General features: G+C 39.2%; 1 protein-coding gene across 2 annotated transcripts in view; it reads left to right on the forward strand.

Annotated features, from left to right (window-relative positions):
* DACH2 (dachshund family transcription factor 2) overlaps positions 1-20,960 on the forward strand; it is a 311,180-nt gene that overhangs the window by 156,514 nt on the left and 133,706 nt on the right. For both annotated transcript variants that reach the window (XM_064462886.1, XM_064462884.1), the window contains exon 2: positions 5,635-5,750. In XM_064462886.1, the coding sequence (XP_064318956.1) occupies positions 5,635-5,750 (116 nt within the window). The remainder of the gene's footprint in view (positions 1-5,634; positions 5,751-20,960) is intronic.

Raw genomic sequence — 20,960 nt, forward strand, 5'->3', positions numbered from 1 at the left:
AAATAGCTCAAGCCTCATGGAATCAATAATTAATTTATTAACTGGATATCTTTTGAAAAAAACAAAATGAGCAGCCCTTGCTAGACTGTCTACTGCCAATTCATAAATAGTTGATGACAAAAATGAAAAGTGTAGAAGTAAAATTCAAATCTTAACGATCAAAGTATCGGGTACCTCATCTATCACAACTTGGAATAAATATATCACAGAATGTGTCATACCTCATTGACACGGCAAGACATAATGCTTTCCCTTGTTATCTAGCTAACTGCCAAGTCTACAAAGTTTATAGGCTGCTAAGATAATGTGCTGGTGGTAATCCACTTCAGTTGCAGAAATATGAAGTACTGTTGAAATATATTTCTACTTGGTTTATTCTTTGCCCTCAGGAGGATAGGATACTATTTCAGTTCCTCTAAAGAAGCCCCAAGAATGAAAAGCAAAACATCAGGATAAATTATGCTAAATGGTGGACTAGACCCCAGAGGAAATCATGCTTCTGTGGTGCAGTATTCCTCCATTTATCTTACAAATGTTACATCTAATGTTAATTTTGTAAAGGGAAAGCATTCAAAAATTCATCTAATCCTTTTAATAATAGTTTTAGTGTTATAGTGTTATTTGTCAAACTCATACCATCATAACTTACTTTCCTAGTTTTGACAGACCATTCATACAGAAAATATTTTGGGCTACTAATACATAACATTTTATTTCACAAAACACAAATAACCTAGTAATTAAACCCCAAAACTTAACAAATAATTGCCAGCAAGCAATTACCATTCAATTAAAGAGTAATTACATGGTTATTTGTGCCCTGTAAAATAAAGCATTACTGAAATCAGTAACGCAATCAATATTTTAGCAGAAACAGGATGCTGCAGTGATGGACCTTTCAACCTGTGCTGATTAAATTGTCATCCAAATAACAGTTTCCTAGTTAAATCACCACATGTTTATTTGTCTTGATTAATATGCAAATTCACTTCTGATTCTAGTAAATCTTCTATATTTAAAAGCACAAAAGTAGAGCACTATCATACATCAACAATGATGTGCTGTATGTTTCCACTGATTGATTACATTTTAGAAAGCGTTGATGAATTTGTGCATTTTATGAAATATTGTTGTCTATAATGAGTGTAAAATAGAGTTATAAAAGGTGGAGCTGATCAGTAATTTTAAAAATATCACAAAAATAGCCTTATTCTATGTTTTGATTCAAATTAAAAATCCTTGGGATGTCTAGGGAATATATAAAACTTTGAGAGGAAAAATAATAAAATTAGCTCTCAACAGGAGTGGAAAATAAAGAACAGACATTAATGAACGATTTCTCAGCGTTTCACCATATAAATTTTAACTGTCAAATACATCACTTAAAATGTAATTTAGTCTCTGACAAATTTAATTCCAAACAAAATCCAAAAATGAACAACATTTGGATTAGTTTATTTTCCTCTTGCAGAGTTAGCAATTTTGTGGGGGTAGGGTGGAGGGGACGGCAAGAATGACGATATAACTGTAGTGTAAACAGAGGTAAAAAGCAAAACCTCCAGTCATCTTCCCTTTCAAGTAATTGATGACCCAAGGGCTATTTAAATGGTTTTGGTTTTGAGAGATACTAATAGAATTTTAATTGGTATAGAGTTTGAGCTGGCCAATTTATTTGCATATTTTTTTTTAGTAAAAAAAATAAGATTCCTAAATTTATCAATGAGAAATGGTATTGTACTTCTGTTTTAGCCTCCATGGTCTTCGCTTGTGACAGTAACTCTTGTACTTTAAAATGTTTTTAAAAGATATCTATAAACTAGCACTGCCTAACTGAAGTAACAGCTCATTTAGAATTGAGTCATTTGCCATTCACAAAGACCTGTTAATGGCAAATGTAAAATTTATGTAGAGACTTTAGACTCTCAAAGAAATGTATTTAAAATTGTTTGAAGCTGATCATTCCTGTTGATGCTTCCTTTGTTACCAATGAGGAAAAGGTTTTTCTGCGCTTCTAGAATATGTATCTTTGTTGAATAAAACAAAGGAAAAGGTGAAGGAGGAAATGCGATAAAAGAGCAGGGTGACAAAAGGTTAGGAGAAATAATATTAAATAAAGTTAATGTTTATATGGTAATGCTGTTAGCAGTTATATACTAATACTTACATAATCACAAATTATGTCTTACTCTCCCCAAATGATAATTCTGCTTACCTTATGATTTCTGTTCAAGGCATGTATTAGCAGTTTTCTCCGAATTGTGAGGGTTAGATAGATTTTAAATAGTATATGTGAAATCCATTGAAATTCCAGACTTCATAAGCCGATAGGAAGCATGCTAGATACCGGGAGCACTGAGATTTCGTGGCTTGGTGATGCCAGTCCTAGCCCTGACAGCAGCATGTTCGCACCGTAAAGTAAATAACGTAAAAATTTTGAATCTACAAATGTTTTTGTTTCCTTTGTGTATGTCTCATTAAAAACTAAGATTTAGAGCAAACATTCATGTCCTGTCTGTATGAGATTTCTGGTCTCATGTTCAAACAAAAATTCCAGAAAATCTGTTTCTGGCCGAAACGGGACTGGAAGCGTTTGGATTCAGATACGCTACCGGGGTGCTTTCTGTGCGAGTTCTGGTGCCCTCCAAGCAGACCTTGGTTCACCATAGGAGACGTGGTCTCTGGGCATCTCCGGGCAAGCTGGCTGGAAGCGCGAGGTCTCTGCTGCGGGCTCGGCAGCAGCGTGTCGAAGTGCTGGGTAGCTCTTCCCTTCGGTGCTTTGGGTCAGAACCAGACATTGATGGTGTTCATACGTAAGCTACGGAACACAGTATTAAAGGCCCAAATGGTTCTTTTGCAGGTGTTGTAAGAATGACAGTCAGTCGGCCATAAGTAGTGTCCAGCCTTGAGTTTTTCATTTGAAAGCTAACATTAAATTAGAGATAAAGGACTTGGATTTTATTTGAGCAGGTTCAGCTGGGAACAATTCCATTCAAATTACTATGGCTACAGCTGTATAAGACCAGAATATGGCCCCTAGTATTTACTGTGTTTTAGTAATACTCGCTAAAAGGGTATGAGTAGGTTAGAAGTATGCTTTTTTTTTTCCCAGAGTCTATCAAACCCCTTCCCCAGAAGGACCACAATCCCAAAGACACCGAAACCCAGAGAAAACAGAGCTGTGTGTTCCCTTGTGTAGGTAGGCAGGATATAAATGCAGTCTGTGGGACTCTGAAAGGGAGCTGAGTAAGTTTTGGTGCGAACTTGTGATCTGGTAAAGCTGTGGGCTACGAGTTCTCTACTCGGAGTCATCGAAATAAACTGCTGTCTTTGCAAAAACTGCATAACCAGGAGTGATGCCCCACTGCCTTCCCTCCTCTCCCTCTGAAACCCAAATCATACATAAAATGTCTTTTCATAAAATCTCTGCAAACGGTTTGTTTAATTGTTGAAATGTTTTTCTTAGATTGCTATCAACATATGGAATTTTATGCAAAAGATTTGTTACTATTTGAGCTTGAGAATATTTTGTAGTTTTGTTGAAGATGATCATCTGTTGGAGAAGGCTGCTAATTCTAGTGTTTTGTAATCTTTTTTTTGAGACACTAATTGCCAACTAAGCACTTACACATGCACGTGGGTAAGCGCAGACTTCTGTAAATCAAAAGAGCAACAATTCTTTTTTGTTTAAAACCCCCACATACCAGCCTAATACTGTTAGTCAATATTCTTGTGCATTGGATCATTTCAGCAGGTGACTTTAATAGAGAATGCACGTGTGCATCTGACTTCCTGTGAGACTCAAATACTCTGATTTTAGGTTTACTTTATTACAGCTGAGTCAGTCTGGACTCTTGTTGTAGGCTTTACTACATAGCCATCGTAGTATGGTAAACAACTTAAAGCATAAAAAAGAAAAATGAGAAAGTACTGAAAAAAATGAAATACAAAATGGACAAACCCGAAGCTAAAAAGCGGTGGGGGAGGGGGAATAGTTTTATAGAGATAAAATAATAAACCAAAAAAATGATTTTGTGCTACTTTGATGTACAGTAAAACAAAATAACACTAGCACACTGTGAAAAATGAACAGGTTAATGGTACCTCTGTGCAGTGTTGCTGGAAGTTGTCTTCATTTAAACGCAGAGTTTGTCTTACATTGATGGAGGGCTTTGCCACTGTAAGTTGATAGAGTGAAGTTTAAGTTAAATTTCTTTGTGAACTAGAAGTCATTTTGGAAATGCTTTCTATTCAAACCTCATTCATTGTTGCAGCTTAGTGTTTTTATACAATGTTTCGCTATATTTTGTCAAAAGCTCTATTATTCAACAGAGTAAAATTTGTTTTGACCAAAGAGAAGCAGCAATACTTTTCCAAACATGAGGAGGCTGCATTTTTATAAGCTGGCTTGGGGAAGAGTTGATTCAAGTGGGTTTTTTTGTCTGTAAATCTCTGTATTATAGATGGCAGGTTGTGCCTGTGTAGGATGACTTCATGTACACACACTGATGTAAGGGATAAACATAGTAGTTGAAAAACAACCGTTAAATGTAACACGTCCATGAACAGACTTTTAACATTTTGGATTAAAAACTGCAGTCGTAATTAGTAAGGTGGTTAAGGGCTGGTGAGATTTTTGGCAGGTTGGGCTAATGGTCTTAGGTTAAACCTATCTGTAATAATTAAAAACACCGGTTTGTTTGTGAAGGTAAGTAGTCAGTTTCGGAAAAGCTCAGTGCTAAATCATTGCTGCATCTTCAGAAGTAGGCAGTTATCTGCCATGATTCAGAAGGTAAGGTTTACGATGACGTTGCGTCCAAGGTTTCAACTTCTCACCTTTAGGCAGCAGAAGTTCTAGTTTTCTGTGGTGCAGGTGTGTGGTGTAGGCTTCGGAGCAGTTACTGCTGTGACCCCTCTCCAGTAGCCACCTGTAAGGTCATGGAAGCCCTGGATAACGGAAAAGCTTGACTAGTGCCTGGGTAGTAGAGGTGCATGTAGACATGCCTTCTGGAAACAGCCTGGTCAGCCCTGAGCTGGTTCGTAGAGGCGGCTGGAAGCAGGGCAGCTGTATTCATGCAGCACGGGCTCGGGGCTAATAAATCCTGGTGTACCCAGCCTGAATAGCTCTGGCATCCCTGTCGTCATTGCACCGTTAATCCACAACCCGTATAAACCACGGCTTGTGCGCTGAGTAAGGCATCTAGTTGCATTTTCAAGACTCCGTGTGAGCTACACGTGCATGTGAATTTCTTGAACTCTGTTTTACAGACAATATTTAGAAAAAATATATTAGTTAGCAAGCTAATGGTACAATAGGGCTAGAAATATGGATTGATTTCTTTTTGGTCGTGTGCAGATTAAAAAACAAATCTTAGCTTTCTAGTCATTGATGTGACTTTGAGCTCATGATTGTGTTAACTATAGGCGCTGTTTGGCAGTTCAGCATTAGTTCATTTGAAACCTATATGGTTCTTGTATGTTTAAACAACTTATTTTTCTTTTTTCCTAGGCAAGAATTTCTAATATATTTTTGTGTGTCATTGATGGTTCATATATTTTATACAAATCAATACCATGTGTAGTAAGGAAATATTTCAAAAAGAAAATGCGTTTTCATTTATCCTCTTATTTCATCAGCTCACGACCAGGAAGACCCCCCAAGCGTTCACTAGGAGTTGCGATACAAGAAAATGCACGTCTTCTGCCCCATGGAGTTCCAGGCCTCTTATCACCAGGACTTATCTCTCCGACAGGTAATAAAATCCATCAGATGATCAGCCTCATCTCTTCATACTGCACAGCAGTTAAAATAAACTAATATTGATCTAACTGCCTTGTCCTTCAGGGCTTTTTCAAGCTTTACCAGAGGTTACATTATTGGATTTTTTGAGTGTTCATGAAAACTCTGTTTTGTTGCTGCAGTGACTGAAATCTAATGGATTTGTAATTTAGTTCTTTATTAATTGTAATTTCTGTACAGGAAATTCCATTAAATGTGTTATTTTAGTAGAAGACAAAAAACTGAGAAAATGAACTATTGTCTCAGAGAGCCCTGTAGCATGCATTTCTTCCTTTCAAATACATGTGTATTTTAGTTCTCATGGGATATGAACAGCGTGGCTAATGCGTTTTGTATTGTAACATCATTAATGTATGCTAGGAAGATAGAGAAATGCTTGTACGAGTTATAGAAGAAACACTTGAAAAGCAGATAAGTCCGCATTGCCACAGTGCATTGTACTTTAGTAATCTGCATTCAATGTCATAATATGAAAAAAGGAGCATGAAAATATGTGGAATTATAAACAAGCCCTAAACATAATTTAATGCATAGTATTTTATTGCACTTCATTAATTTATTAATAGAGTTTAAATTAAATCTTGTGCTATCCTGATGAGTGTGTTAATTTGTTATTAATTGACGTGCGCTAAAGGTAAGTTTATTTTGGTAATACAGACTATACATTACATATACATACTAATTAACAGACTATATTCATAAAAGTAATTGTTTAAATATTCAATAGGCTTAGCAGTTTTAGGATTACTGTCAAAGTCCAGCCTAAATATATTGTATTTCCACAGTAACCAAACTTAGTAAAACGTTTAGCAGAATATAAAGTCCCAGAACATCTTAGAAGAAAAGCCAAATTTAAAGAAATGATTGATAGGAGTATCGTGACTTCTGTCTTGATCTTGCAGATTACTCTGCTTGCAGAACCGATTGCACTGCAGCTGGGTGCCTTGGCGGGTGTCAGTGTTCAGGGGATTAACATAGCTGAGATCTTTACCTTCTCCTACTACTCCAAATGTCGTGAGGACTTCACAGGGAACCAATAACCTTTATCACTGTGGAAGAGGGAATGAACATCCATAAGCAATAGTCACAGTAACCTTAAATGAAGTAGTTAATAAAGTATGCAAGCATTTTGCTGGAGCCGGGTGCCACAGTCGAGCTAGTGCAACTTCCCGTACTGTTCATATATGTGGCAGGGATCAAGAACTGCGTTTTTACTCTTATGAGCAGTTAATAAATGAGGGGTTATTTTAGTATCTCTGTCACATTCTCAGCTCAGGAATTTTGTTATTACCAATAGACAGGAGAGCACAAGAGCCACCTTGCATGGAAAATGTCTTGTCAGAAATCCAGAATATTACATATTAATTTTCCACCCTGTGTGTGTTTGCGAATAGGACATCGAATTATGCAGACTACCATATTGCTTTAAATTGGGAAATATTTCAGGGTGCAGTGTGCTAAGTATGCACAGTAAAATTGTATCATAGACGCATCCTGTGTGTCTCAGATATTTTGAGTATCACAGAGTTTGAGTAAAAAAAAATTTAAGTCGAATTTCTAGACTGTTGTAAGTTGGTTGGAGTCTGAAGTGGTGAGTGGGGTACAGACCACTTTATTTAACACGCAGAGGGTTGCATGAGGAGGTTGGCCCCAGGGGGCCGTCTTTCAGCCGAGGCTCAGGGTGGCCGCCTTTCTGACCCTGTGAGCTTCCTGTGCAAACCTCTGCGTGTCCAAGCGCCAGAAGCCGCAGACAATGTGCCTCAAGGAGCTGAAAGGGGGTTTTGCGAGCAGCTCGTAGGCAGGAGAAAATGCACATTTCCAGAACATCGCAGCATCGTTGAGGGCCCTGGATGAGACAGGTCCCCGCGGATGAAGCAGCCCTGCCGCCAGCCCACAGCGGGGCAGCTCCGCGCTGATGGCCTCTGTAGTCTTGTCACTCGGGAATCAGAGCTCCTGAAGTTTTTGAGTTGTTTTGTCTTGTTCATAAAGAACGAACCGCGTAAACGCTGGGGGAATAGCTGAGTAAGGAAAGGTGCCAAAAGAGCCACTTGTAAACTCAACGGGGATTTGAGCTGTTGTAAACTTGATGGAGCACTCGGGATATGAAGCCTCCATTAGCTTTATTTATACCTATTTACACTTAATTACTGACTGCTTTGCTCTGGGTTGCTTTCAACCCTTTTGCAATTGGATTCTTTCCTTTTGGGTGAACGAAGAACTAAACACATTTTAACACTGCTCACAGAATAGAGGTTTTTCTTCCAGACTTCTGAGTGGTGGATAATAGACTGTGATAAAAGTTGCAAGGATATTAACCTGTCATCTACTGGCTAAGTTTTAATTTGGTTATTTATGACCTCACTTACATATAATTTGCTCTGGTTCTGACAGTTTTGGTCCATGGAATTTGTATGTAAAACCGAAGCTGTTTGCCGCCCCCGGCTGCCCCCGCCCGGTGACCTGCCGGCTTGGTGGGGCGCTCCGCTCGGAGCGCGCCCTCCGTCCCCGCGGTGTTGCGGGCGGCTCTGGGAGGGGAGCAGGACCGGGGCTGGGGCAGAGGCCAAGGAGAGTTTGCAGCATGGAAGGGCTGGATCCATCCCTTCCAGTAGAGCAGATGCTGATAGGGAGGCAAGAACAACTCTTCACATCTTGGTGGCTTCTTTGGTTATCTGCTTCCTGGAACTGCAGTGTAATCGCCTGAAGGATTTCTTTTGGATGTCTTCTTGTCTACTGCCTGATAATCCCTGTGTCTGGTCTTGTCTGTTCTTCCTACAGCACAGATACGCAGACAGCTATGGTAATCTGCCTACGTTGTTCTTAAAGGAAAAAAAATCACATTCTTCTTCTGTGGCTACCTCATTTTCTAATGTGTCCAACTTAGCACCTGAGTTGTTTTCTTCTTCAGATAAGCTCATTTTAGTAGCAGACTCCACATCAGCAAATGCAGCACGATTCATCCATCCATTGCGTTTTTCAGTTTTAGCACCTCTTTAGTCTTCTGTCAAGTTAAAGTGAAGGAGTTTGCACCCAGGCTTGCTGTTGGTTAGATGGGTAGGTCTCAAGAAGCTGCTGTTCTGGCTGCAGAGCTCACAGCTCTGTCTGTGGAGGGTATTACAGAGTGATGATTAGTAACTTCCTGTAGACTTGAGCGAGCCATCTGTGTTTCCACTCCTTGAAACGTGCTGTTATTTTCATCACCCATTTGGTTTGTGTCAGATCAGTTTACGTGGTCATTTTCACATAATAAACAGGTAGTTAAATTAGGCATACACTATTTCCCAGTGCAGAGTGTATTTTTTTACCTCTTGGCAAAGAGGACTACAACTACTCTTATACGTAAGTAATTTGTGAAGGAGCTATAAGTGAAGCCTTGACCTTTTTAAATGTTTGTAGGTACCTTCCACCTTTGGGGAATGGGAACATCTGAGTTAGGATGAGACTAGGGCAGCAGGGCGGCTAGAGCTGCTGTGTTTGAGAGACATGAGGTGGTGTGTCTGGGATGCATGCCACCGGGAAGGGCTTGTGTAAACAGCACAATAACCGTGCCCAAACTGCATCCTTCAAGGGCTGATATTTGAGTACTGTCCATTTTACGTTAACTTAGAAGAAAGTGTTTTTCTTCTTGTATTCATGTAGGAAATGTGGAAATCAGCGTGGTGCCCTTGCCTGCTGTGAGGGCAGAGGGAAAATCCTGTCTGTCACAGAGGGATGGTCATCAAAGGCTCAGCTCTTCAAACAATGCAGCGTGATGAAGTGACATTAACAAAAAAAGGCTTTATCTCCTATTAATGTACAAGTCTCTGTCATCAGTGTTTCTTAACAAGACAGTTGGGACTTACTTATGGAATAGATTTTCAAGGAAGCTTTAGGGTCTGAAACAGTATTTGCTTTGTGGAGAGATGATGAAATCCATTACGTGATTTAATCCAGTAGTTCAGAAAACTGTTGATATGGAATGAAGCTCAAAGAGTAGTTGGATCTTTTGATAGTTGTCCGTGCCAACTTCGTCCTCCTACCCTTCATTTAGTTGTCTCAGATAGGTTAGAAAATCACTATATGAAGTCTTCATTGCAATTTTTCTCTATCCAGTTTGTAGAATGGCTACTATTATTTCAGTAAAAGTGTTTTGGGGGCTGCTCCATCTTGTTTTCAAGGTATTGGAGAAGGTAGCTCATGAAGAAAATCATCCTGCCACTAGAACTTTGTTAGATTGCGGTACAGGGCACAAACCTGCCTTGTGGGGCACTTTTTTTTCAAGTGGTAGGATGGGCATCTGACTGCACGCGGGCTGGGAATCCTGCAGCTGAAGCTGACAGGGTGCTGGTGAGGCTGGGTGCCACGGAGATGGACGCAAGCCTGTTTAATTGCCATTTTATATTTCTGAGATCTGCTGTCCGGAGCTGTGGGCAGCCTGGCAGGCCTAATAGGGTGTACGTTGGCCGGGTGTGTGCAGTATAGGTCATCAGATAGGTTGCTGTGAGGATTGAGGGCTGCCGAGTGGTCGGCGCAGGAGATGGGATTAAGCCCGACTGATGGGCAGTTGTGTGTTAGAAAAGGAAAACCAGTTTTCAAATGGATACTCAACTTTGGTGGCCTTTGCTGGATGTGAGGTGGGAGGATTCAGAATTTCAGTGGTTAGACAGATGCGTAAGACAAAGTGCTGTTTTCATTATCACCTATATTAGTTTCACTGCCCTTGAAGTGATCCTTTTTAATTTCATAAACAGACAGTTAAAATAGGCACTATCTCATTAACTGTTTGTCTAGAGTTTTTAAGAATGTAATAATACAAACATTGACCTGTTTCTACAGGTATGAATACTTTTTCAGTACAGTTTTGTGTTACTAATAGTTAAGAGAAGCTGTTGTCAACTGAATAGTTTCATGCAATTAATATTTTAGTAAAATTAATATTTTAATAGGTATACCAAGTCACAGCATTATGGGACTCAAGTAGAGTAGCTCACAGGAGTGTAACTTCATGTGTTACTTCAGTTCAGCAGTGATATCAGCGACCACTTAATCTTTCTGCAGAAAAGGGAGAATAAAACAGTATTTGCTGCAGTTTTTAGGCACTTTAATTCTGTGTATCCTTGTTAGAGAAATGAATGAGACTAGAGGCTTTCAAGGTCTTTGTCCAGGTGCTGTTCATCAAGGTGGGCACACGGTCAGCCAGCACAGCTCTGCTGATGCGCAGAGCTGCTGGCGGGAACTCCCTGGTGCCGTCGACCCTGTGGATCATCTCCTTATTCCCATCTGAGAGCGATGCTGCGCCGGTGCGCACGAGCCCCTCCTGGCTGAGGAACTGAGATGTGCTGAGGGTCGGAAGAGTGGAGCCGCAGGAGCAGCAAAGACGTTCCTGCACGGAGCGGGGCTGGAGGCACCGAATCTGCTCCCATGTGTAGTCTTGGTTCAGAGACTGGGATTGCCAAAACCAGGCTCTGAAAGTTTGCCTCTCTGTATTGTAATTGTCTGTATTCCAAGAAAGAGCTGTTATTTGAAGAATAAGCATTCACTCAGGGTCACTTTACAGAACATGTATTGACCGGTTTCACCTCTTGGGGTGTTTGATGTAGGGCTGCTGTGGCTGGCAGCTGCTGGCAGGAGTCCTGGAGCCTCTGAGAGCAGGGAGCAGACGACTGTAGCGTTAAGGGAACCCTTTCCTTTCCCAGCACGCTTCACAGAACATTTTTGTATGTTTACATCCTATTTCTGTGGCTCATTTCACTGTTTACGATTATCCTTTTTTTTTTTTTTTCTTCCCCCAGTTCTCATAGATGTCATTTTAAAGTTCCAGTTATAATTACAAACATATGCATGACTTTGTCATTGTTGGCATTACCTGGCTTGGTAGAAATTATTATTTTTAATCAAAGGCAAACATACTGATTAAGGATGCCACAACATTCCTCTGCCTATGGGGAACGTTAACAGTTTATAAATTGTTCTTGGTGACAATTCAGTAGTGAATTACTGTGATATATATGGCTAATAAATTAATATGATTAAGTTAATGAGTAGTACAAGTGTTGCCAAACTCCACTCGTTGGGCTTTTAATGCTGCTCCACATTTGCAGCTCTAGCTTCCCCCTGTGGTGAGAGGATCAGTGCTACCTACGCACTGTCATTGTGATAAATGGCATATCCCACAGTGCCCTGCACTCCATCTGGTGTGTCCCCAAAATGAGAAATATTTTATACAAATCACACACTCAGAAGCTCAAAGGACTGTAGAAAGATCTATTTTTTCAAACAATAATAAAAATGCATACGTCTCTTTAGCAACTCTTCATTTTTACTGTCATAACGAATGCATATAGCTTTGGGAAATGAAAGCTCGCGTGAGTAACATAGGAAAGTTATCCACCGCACAGTGAAGCTGACAAATAAGTTACATGCTCACTCTTTTATTTTATCATGAAATGTTCTTAGATAAAAAATGATATTAGATCTTCTGTTTAACTGGATTTTAAAATTAAAGACCATGTATGCTGCATGATTGAGTACCACCCCATCTCATGCCAGCAAATTTCGATGCTGAAGGGAGCATGAATTTGAGTGAATGAGAAATGCGGGATCATATCATTACTCTTTAAAATACAGCCATTCAGTAGAGTTCTGATAATCTAAAAACTGTACATGGTGGCTATGAGTGACTCGGTTCCTCTCTTTCCTTTTCTCTTTTAATACTGTCTTTCCGTAGGGGTCCATTTTTGGTGTCTGCTGTATCTGGGTGGGACGTTACGTTGTGACAAATGAATAGTTAAAGCTGTTGAGAATTTACTGAATGGTTAACCTTGTTGTAAATTAAATTTACACAAAGCCTCGGGTACTGATTATTGTCCGAGAAGTGTGAAACTCAGTAATATACTTTAATTTTTAAGCATTTGCACAAATTTTCTTAAAAATTTGATCCTGCTGAGTTCCTACGTCTTTTGAGATGGGGAAGTTCAACTGAAGCGGTCACACTGAGAGAATTAAGGCTATATTGTCCTGACACTCCGGGCAGGTTTTATCTTGATTTGCAGATGGAAGGGAACCATTTGAAAAAGTTGGCCCAAGTATCACAGAGTTAACAGAGTCAGTAAGTTTTCATCTGTCTGTTTTTATAATCTGTGACATTTTTTCCTACTAGCTTTTCTGTTAGCCTGGTGTCTGAGGGCGGTGAGGTCTATGATGATGATAATATCTGTCTGCTTCTCTCTGTTGCATCTTCAACTGACTTTGAAACTGTTTTAGCTCTTTCAAGTCTTTAAGAAGTGCCTTAAAGTGAAAAATAGTATCAGGAGGTACGAAAGGTTTATCTTCAGCTCCCTTTTATGGAGGACTGTTTCGGTGATAACAACACTATTGTAAATAAATAGTTTTTGTTAGGATTTATTTTCCTTTACAATAACATGATAAAGTTGAACAAATAGTCTGAAATGCTTCCCGTTTGGTACCTTTAACCAATATCACAGCAAGTGTATTTAAATGCCTTAAGAGTGTTTGCGTAAGAATCCCAGACTGGCTGCATATTGTACAGTCTTGCATTGTAATATGGGAAGCTGGTTTTTGGATGCACTGAAGTTATATTGTCATTGAAGAATTCTTACATTTGTGCTGATGGAGAATGGCTTATTGATTTAGCTGGTTACAAGGCTCATCAAATGCACTGCAGGGTGATAATCTTCTGGTAGGCAAATCAAGCATCTTCAGATTCTGGGCTGGTACCTTGGGTGACATAAGGCCTATTCATGATTCTCCATTTTACAAGCAGCATATTTTATGCTAACAATAGAAATTGGAATATTATGGCATGCAACGTCAGAGACAAGAAGCGTAGCTCCTCACTGATACCTCTGCTCTGCTTCAGATTTATCCAGCAGTATTTCAGAAGACCTGTTAAGCTCAAGATACCTGCACACACTTAAATTCTTATTCCTATGACTATGAGAGGTAACTGTCTATAACTGTTTAAAGAGATAAAACTGTAGCTGGCTGGATAATACATCTCTGGTTGCAGAAAAATGTTGATCCATCATATATTTACAATGCTAAAATCTACTGCATTTACATAAGTAATATTCCCTTAAAAATCAGCATTCAGATCTATATTAAATTTGAGTACTATGGTTTCCTAAAGGAAAGCTGTGTAAGGCTGTATTTTGGCAAAATTCTTGATATAACAACATTGCTGCAAGTTGTTAAGAAAAAATAGGGAATAAATCTCACTGGATCAAAAAGTAAGTATGTACTATACTTAAATCCAAGTAGTTCCATAGTTACAATGCTGGTCATGTATTAAGTACTTCTAATGTAATTTAACAGTAGTTGTGCTTTGGTCCTTGTCATACAGACCTGGAGTCCTAAATACATGAAATACTGTATTTTTTAATGTATGTTAAGATTAGGCAAACAGTTCCATTGATTTGGATTGGATTAATCATTTGCTTAAATGTAAGTATTTTGCTACTTACTATAGTGCTTTGGAGAACACGTTCTATAAAGATTCTTTTGCAAAATTGTGAATTCAGTAAGTGCCTACGTCAAACCAACACTCCCTTTTGATTATCCTAGTGGCCTTCATTCTTCTGCTGGCTTGTGTGAACTAGGGTTTGTGAGAAAAAGCAACGCATTTTTTGAAAAAAAAGTTGGGAAAAATTTCAACCAAATGATTGCTGATTGGGAAGTCACCTGAAAGACGAGAGTTGTTTGTTCTTTTCTTGCCACACTGATCAGCTCAGAGTGGTGGGAGTGGCTTGTGCTTGGAGTCCAAGGTGGTAGAGGGAAATCCTGCTTGTCTGAGGATGGTGATTTGCAAAACACTGGTTCTAGTTCTCCATTCTCCTGGAAATATTTTTCCTGGAGTTGAGGCAGCGGTAACAAATAGTAGAAATTTTTCATTTCTTGCTGCTGATTTCTGGATTGGCCTTTGCATTGGTTTTGCAGAGGGGAGAGCTTGCTATGCTGAGAACAAGAGGGTAACTATTTTCAAACTAGGGAAAGGATGCTGTGTGCAATGAGGAGGGGGCGATTTGAGTCAGTCTATGTAAAGTAGTGAAAAACTGCCCTGCTAATCTGGGAGAGATTTTTTCCATATTTTTCATGTGCGTGCATAAAATTGAGAGGAGCAAGTCCAGCAGTGAAGGCTGCCTCGCTGTCCTTTCTGGAGAAGCTGCTTGTATAGCTGGTCTCCCAAGGAGCAGACCTTTGCTACGTAGAAAGTACAGCGGCCGCGGTTGGTGCTTCCTCCTGCGCAAGAAGAATGTGCTCTTCTTTCAGCCCTTCCCAAGTAATAAAACGTGATGGCAAGTGCTGGCAACAAATTAGGATGCATGATGAAAAGGAAACATCTCTTACTGAGCATTTTGAAGAGGTGCACATTTTTATTTTGAAGCTAGCGTAACTAAAATAGATGTCATTGTCTGATCGTTCTCATTAAGTGACTGGGACCATATTAAGATTTCACTGGAAATGTATTTGTATTGTATAAACTATTTTATCACAGTCAACGTTAATTGGTGTAAACAAAAACAGGCTGACTTGATGAGTATGGTGTTATACGCCATCCTTTTTGCTGAGGAGAGAGACCTCTTCAGTTTGCAGAGAGGCATGCTGATAGTGACGGGCGTTGCTGGTACGGCATTGTACCTATCTCAAAGATAAATGTAGGACCAGAGTTCTGGAGGATTCAGTCTAGAAACGGAATTCATCCTGAAAATCCTTTGCAAAGAAAAATAATTCCTAGAGCTACCAATCTCCTCTGACTTGAATGTGAAAAGCTTTACTTCAGAAGGAGAAGCAGTTCAGATAATACATGCCTGAATGTAAATGACAGACCTTTTATTAGGAAAGGAAAGCCTTTATTAAAATATAATGATCTACATTGTTTTTATGTAATCTAATGAAATACAGTAAAAGCCTGAGAAATGAGCTGGAAAAGGTAGAGTAGTCTCCCATGAAAGCGAGCTATGATAACCTTTTTGTAATTCTTTAACATGTTGAAAGACTATTTCTACACAGACTTATTAAATTAAGCAAGGTCACCTTTTCATTTTACAGATTTAGTTTGCCAGATCATGGGCTTTGATTCTGAAAAATGTGGATGAATCATGCAGGAACATATGTCAAGTAGAAAATTGGCTATAAAATGTTAAATCATTTTGATACACATTATATGTTTGTTTTTACCATTGCACAGTTGTAAAAAACAAAATGCTTAGTTACTGTTTTTCACATTTGCATATCGATTGAGTGTGCTTTGGTAATAATGATATTTCTAAGTGGATTATCTCTGCTGACTGGGATAGTCTCAATCTAATGTCTGCATCCAGGGAAGAAAATATTCTTTTCAACAGTAATATAAAATTCTGTTCTTTTAACATGCGGTAATGCAATAATTACTTTGAAAGGTTAGGTGTAAATAATAACCAGTGAAAATGGTCATGCGGTTAAAGATGAGCACAGATACTGCATTTATCTGTCTGACCCCAGTCCAGCAAAGCAGGAATAAAACTGACGTTGTGTCATGCAAGTTGTTCATATGCATTCCCAAATCTTTGCATGTATATTTTATATAAAATATATACAAGGGGGGACAATTATATTTAAAGCATTTTAAAAAATCATGCTGTAATTGTTTATAAAGAATTTCATGGTGACTTCTAATTAAGACAGAAAAAGTTATGTTTTCAGTCTCTTGGAATTACTTTCTTTATGCATTTGCAGAGTAAGTCTGTCAGTAAAAGTAATGCGTAAGCTCTTTGCTGGTGTACGTAACAACTGAGAGAACATCCTGTTGGTAGCCCCAAACTTAATGTAAATAAAGGAGTTAATGGAACAGATTATTTTCGTATTGCATACGTGGTTCCAAATGAAAATACACTAACGGGCAGATGTAGCTAAACCTCACGATGGTTAACAGCTCAGTAGTTCTGCACACATATGCAGAAACCACTGCTCTTGCTACTCAGGGCACGCAGGCGGGGTGCAGCAGAGTGCGGTCGACTTGGCCCTGGCAATCGCAGAGCAGGTGACTTGATTACACTGAAATCAGGCAGAAAATGTCCTCTTCTGGCCACTCGAGTGAATCAGTCAAATTATCGAGTGGCAAAACTAATTCTATGCCTTGGGCCTTCAGAGCTGCCACTTCCTATAAGTCAAGCCTTCACTTAGTGTGAAATTGTTTTTTATTTTATTCTCTTTCATTTATTATGCTTATTTCAGCTAATCCACTTAGTGAATGTGAATTACCCAGTATACTAAAGCTGTTTCAGATGTGCAGCCTTCTCATGCTTTACTGGTGAAATATGAGCACTGCTCTCCTTTTAAGGCACTCCCAACTCTGTTATGACCTAGACAGTTAAAGTAATATTTCAGTTTTTCGGTTGGGAACTGAAATGAGGAGAAGAGTTTGAATATGTTTTAAAATTAAGTAGAAATGCATATGGTTGAGCTTTCTTTGAAAAACAGATACGATTCAGATGGGTCACATTTTTAAGAACTAGAAACATTTCTGCAATGAGTTGTAGGCCATTAAGTACCACTTAGTTTGAAGGAGTTTGACGGAACAAATATTCCCTTGGAAAGCATTGAATGTTGTTTTCCACATTAAAATATTGCGTTAAATTCTGGCAGAAACAAAGCTGGGATCTGCTTAAAGCACTCATACAGGTGATATACCCTAGGCAATACTTCGGTATACAGTTCTGTCCAAATGGCAGTCCCTCATTTGACTGTGCCCTCTGGTACACGGCATTAACATTTTCCAATAAAAGAAGAACAAAACATATGGAGCCTCTTATTTCAAGCAAAGAAAAATCAAAAAGAATAATGAGAATAAAAAGTAAAATGCCTGTGGTGGTGGGCCAGGGAAGTTACAGGGGAGTTGCTACAGCAGAGTACATCAGAATGGAAAAACAAAAGTAGCCAGAAGGCACCTCCCATGGGCATCTAAATATAGGGTTTCTGTATGTAGAAGGACAAAAATATGTAGAAGTGTATGTATCATATGCTAAAACAAAGAGGCGTAATTCAGGAGAAACCAGATACATTGTTTTAATTCATAGTCACACAGTGCTTTGAGCCAACATACATCTTGGGCAGATGAGGGACTTGAAGGATGGAAGGAAGTGAGGAGAGCCTCAGAAAGAAAAGTTGAAAGGATCATACTGTGATTAAGATGGATGCATTGCTGACAGTGTCAGAGCAACAGCTGCTAAATCTAGGAGGCACTTGAAAGAGTCTCTCTATTTTGTTATATATGGAAGTCAATAGGTTATTTGGGCTAAGAACACCCTATTATTCAAATTCAGCTGACCCAGAAAGCCTTGCCATCTTTCAATGGCAATTTGGAGGGCTTTGCCATTTAGATAGTGCTCTTGGTATTTCCCAGTATAAAATTGTTCTGTGAGGTCTTGTATGACATATGGATATATTGATCTCAATTTTTTTTTTCCTGAAATGTATTAGATTAGTCTGTATAAGGCTTCAGAAGGCTATTTTGTGTTTGCAGCTGGGTTAGATTGCTGAAAACTTGTCACCAGAATCTCTTTTTTCAAAACTATTAAACATTGAGGAAATGTACCATAAAAAGTTTTGGCTTCCCTGTTTTAGAACTGCTTCATTAAAAATTTTAATTACAGATCTTATTTCTTTACAGTAGCTTATGAGTCCTATATATGAGCTAAGGATGAGTCCTAATCCTGTTGAGAATTTGTGTTCCTTGATGGAAGGTTTTCAGTGTCGACTGTGCGTAGGAAAATATCCTGAGAGTAGGGTTTTTGCCCATTGACATGGACATACCCTTCCCTTCCTGATGTCTCTCTCTTGATCTCCATTTTTCAGCGCATCATATTACTCTGCCTTTCCTCTTTATTTTTTTGCCCTTGACTTTTATGTCTACACTACCATTTGTGTTGACCTTGAGGTTGCCCTCAATTAGCTGAGCCATTTCAGTATCGTGGCCCACACCAAAATCCTCCTCCAACGTGCTTCTGATTTGAAAAGCAGAGCCGTCCAAGAAACTGGACTGTGACCATTTTTCTTTTCCTTTCAAGTTAGTGTTTATTTCCAGGCAATAAAGAGGAGGAGTGATACAAAAGAGAGAGAAATCAGAAGCAATAAATCATAGGATTGCTTCTGGTAGGTTTCCTGGGCTCATGTCTGCAGTGTCTGTACCACCTGCAAAAAGAGGAGGATTAGGAAGGGTTTGGATGAGAGAGATAAATCTTGTCCATGAAACTTCCAACCAACCTCTCAGATCCAAAGGATGGCTGCCAGGGATCCAGAGCAGGAATTTGATGAATAATGGTCAGGCAGCTGACCTGCGGCTACGCTTGGTTGCGTGCCATGCCCTGTGCGCGGAAAGCCAGTGCTGGCCAGTCTTCTTCGGCTGTCGCCATTCTGTACTGGGATTTGTTCTCTGGACCAAGTTGTGCGCTGACAACAGCAAACCTCGCTGTCTAATGGCTTGGCGGGGAGCGGTTTTAGCTTGTGAGTAGGCAGCGATGAGCATAGTTTGTACGTTAATCATACAAGATGAGGTACGATCAAAGGATGGCCTTTGATCTCCTGGGCTACTTTCTCTTCTTTTTTACCTGTTTCTGCTATCATTCGTCAGATATTTTTCTGCTTTTCAGATGCTGATCTTCAAAGCCGCGATTCTCCAAATGTGTATTTGTGTAACATCTCTCTAGAACTTCTGTAGTGACACAGTAAAAGTAACAATGAGATTGAAATAGTTTACTAGATAGTAAAATATTGCTTAGGTTTGGGATTCATTACCTGCATATTTTTAAAGGCTAAGATGATTAGCCACTCTGCTAATTTAGGAGCTAGGTGGTCTTGGGAGCGAGCTAGTTTTCTCTGTTTTCCTGCTTTCCAGCTCAAGAAGATCATAGTGGTCTTTAAAAGAACGGACAAACTGTGACGTCTAATGTTATCACTCACGTGTCACACATGTATTTTTGGTGGATGACAGTCAGTAATATAACTCAAACTTGCACCTTCTGCATCATCGAAATCTGGGGTTTTTTTATACATCTCCTGTGAAGTAACAAATGGAAATTTTGCAGTGGATTTTGTGGGATGCCATTCAGTTGCAATTGGAAAGACCGTTAAATATAGTGGTGAAATTATTTCTAACAAATACCAGCTAAGGGGCTATCATCATCTGTTCTAAAATGTGCTCAAGAAACAGTAAATTGTTTCAGCTGTATCTTGAAATATTGTTTTCTTGTGTTTTTCTTCTTTTTTTTTTTTTTTTTTTTTACTTTATGTAGGTCTTTAGTTTTATTCTAGAAACTTGAAGCTGCTTTTGTGTGTCTAAAATCAGTTATCAAAATTAGTCATTTGGATATGTTAGATTTTGGCCTGTGTTTTTGTAGTCAGATTTCTTCAACAAGAAGTTGAAATAACATATAAGTAGTTTCCTCTTAGTTTTTATGTTAAATTCCAGATAAAAATTTAACTTGTTCTGAAGTGAAACATGTATGTGGTGTTGGTTAATTTTGGTTTAACTGTGACTCTGAAGATTCATGAGTTACATTTATGAGATAGAGTAGGTTGATACTGATATTGTCAGTCCAGGCTTCTAAGCGTGTCAGGATTTGCTGTTGATAAAGTAGTCTGTGTTCGCCTCTTTCTGCGTGTTTACAGGCAAAGGCATGAGATCTCTGCTAGTCCTAGATAACTTTTTTTCCAGCACCTAGGTCACATTCCCCTGCATAAATTTGTTAAATCTTAGTAAAACTGGATTTCTAGTGTAAATATTTGTGATTATGCTTCTACTTTCTCTCTTGCTTGGAAAAAATTAAAATTCCAGGTTACTTATGCAGTTAAATAAGACAAGCTGAGCAAAATTCACGTAGACATAATGTTTTGCAGCGTTATTTGTGTTAAGGGGAATCCAGGGACTCGTGGCAGCTTTGGCAGGACGAGGCCTTGGCATGACAGTAGTTACTATGGACAGTGCAGAGCTGGTCGCGTCTCGATTTCAGAAGGCTTTCCGTAAAAGCTGTCCTTCGTGAGACGCGGGTTGGTGTTTTGCTGGTGGCGTCACAAGGACAGAGCATGGAGGGGGAGTGTGGTGGGTGGCGCAGGGACTCGATGCACGGTCTGATTTGTGAGCCCCTGGTGTTTCCTCTCTTGTATGACACCCTGTGAGGAGGGGACAACTTGG

This window comes from Phalacrocorax carbo, chromosome 11 (genome assembly GCF_963921805.1).
Source record: "Phalacrocorax carbo chromosome 11, bPhaCar2.1, whole genome shotgun sequence".
Classification (NCBI taxonomy): domain Eukaryota; kingdom Metazoa; phylum Chordata; class Aves; order Suliformes; family Phalacrocoracidae; genus Phalacrocorax; species Phalacrocorax carbo.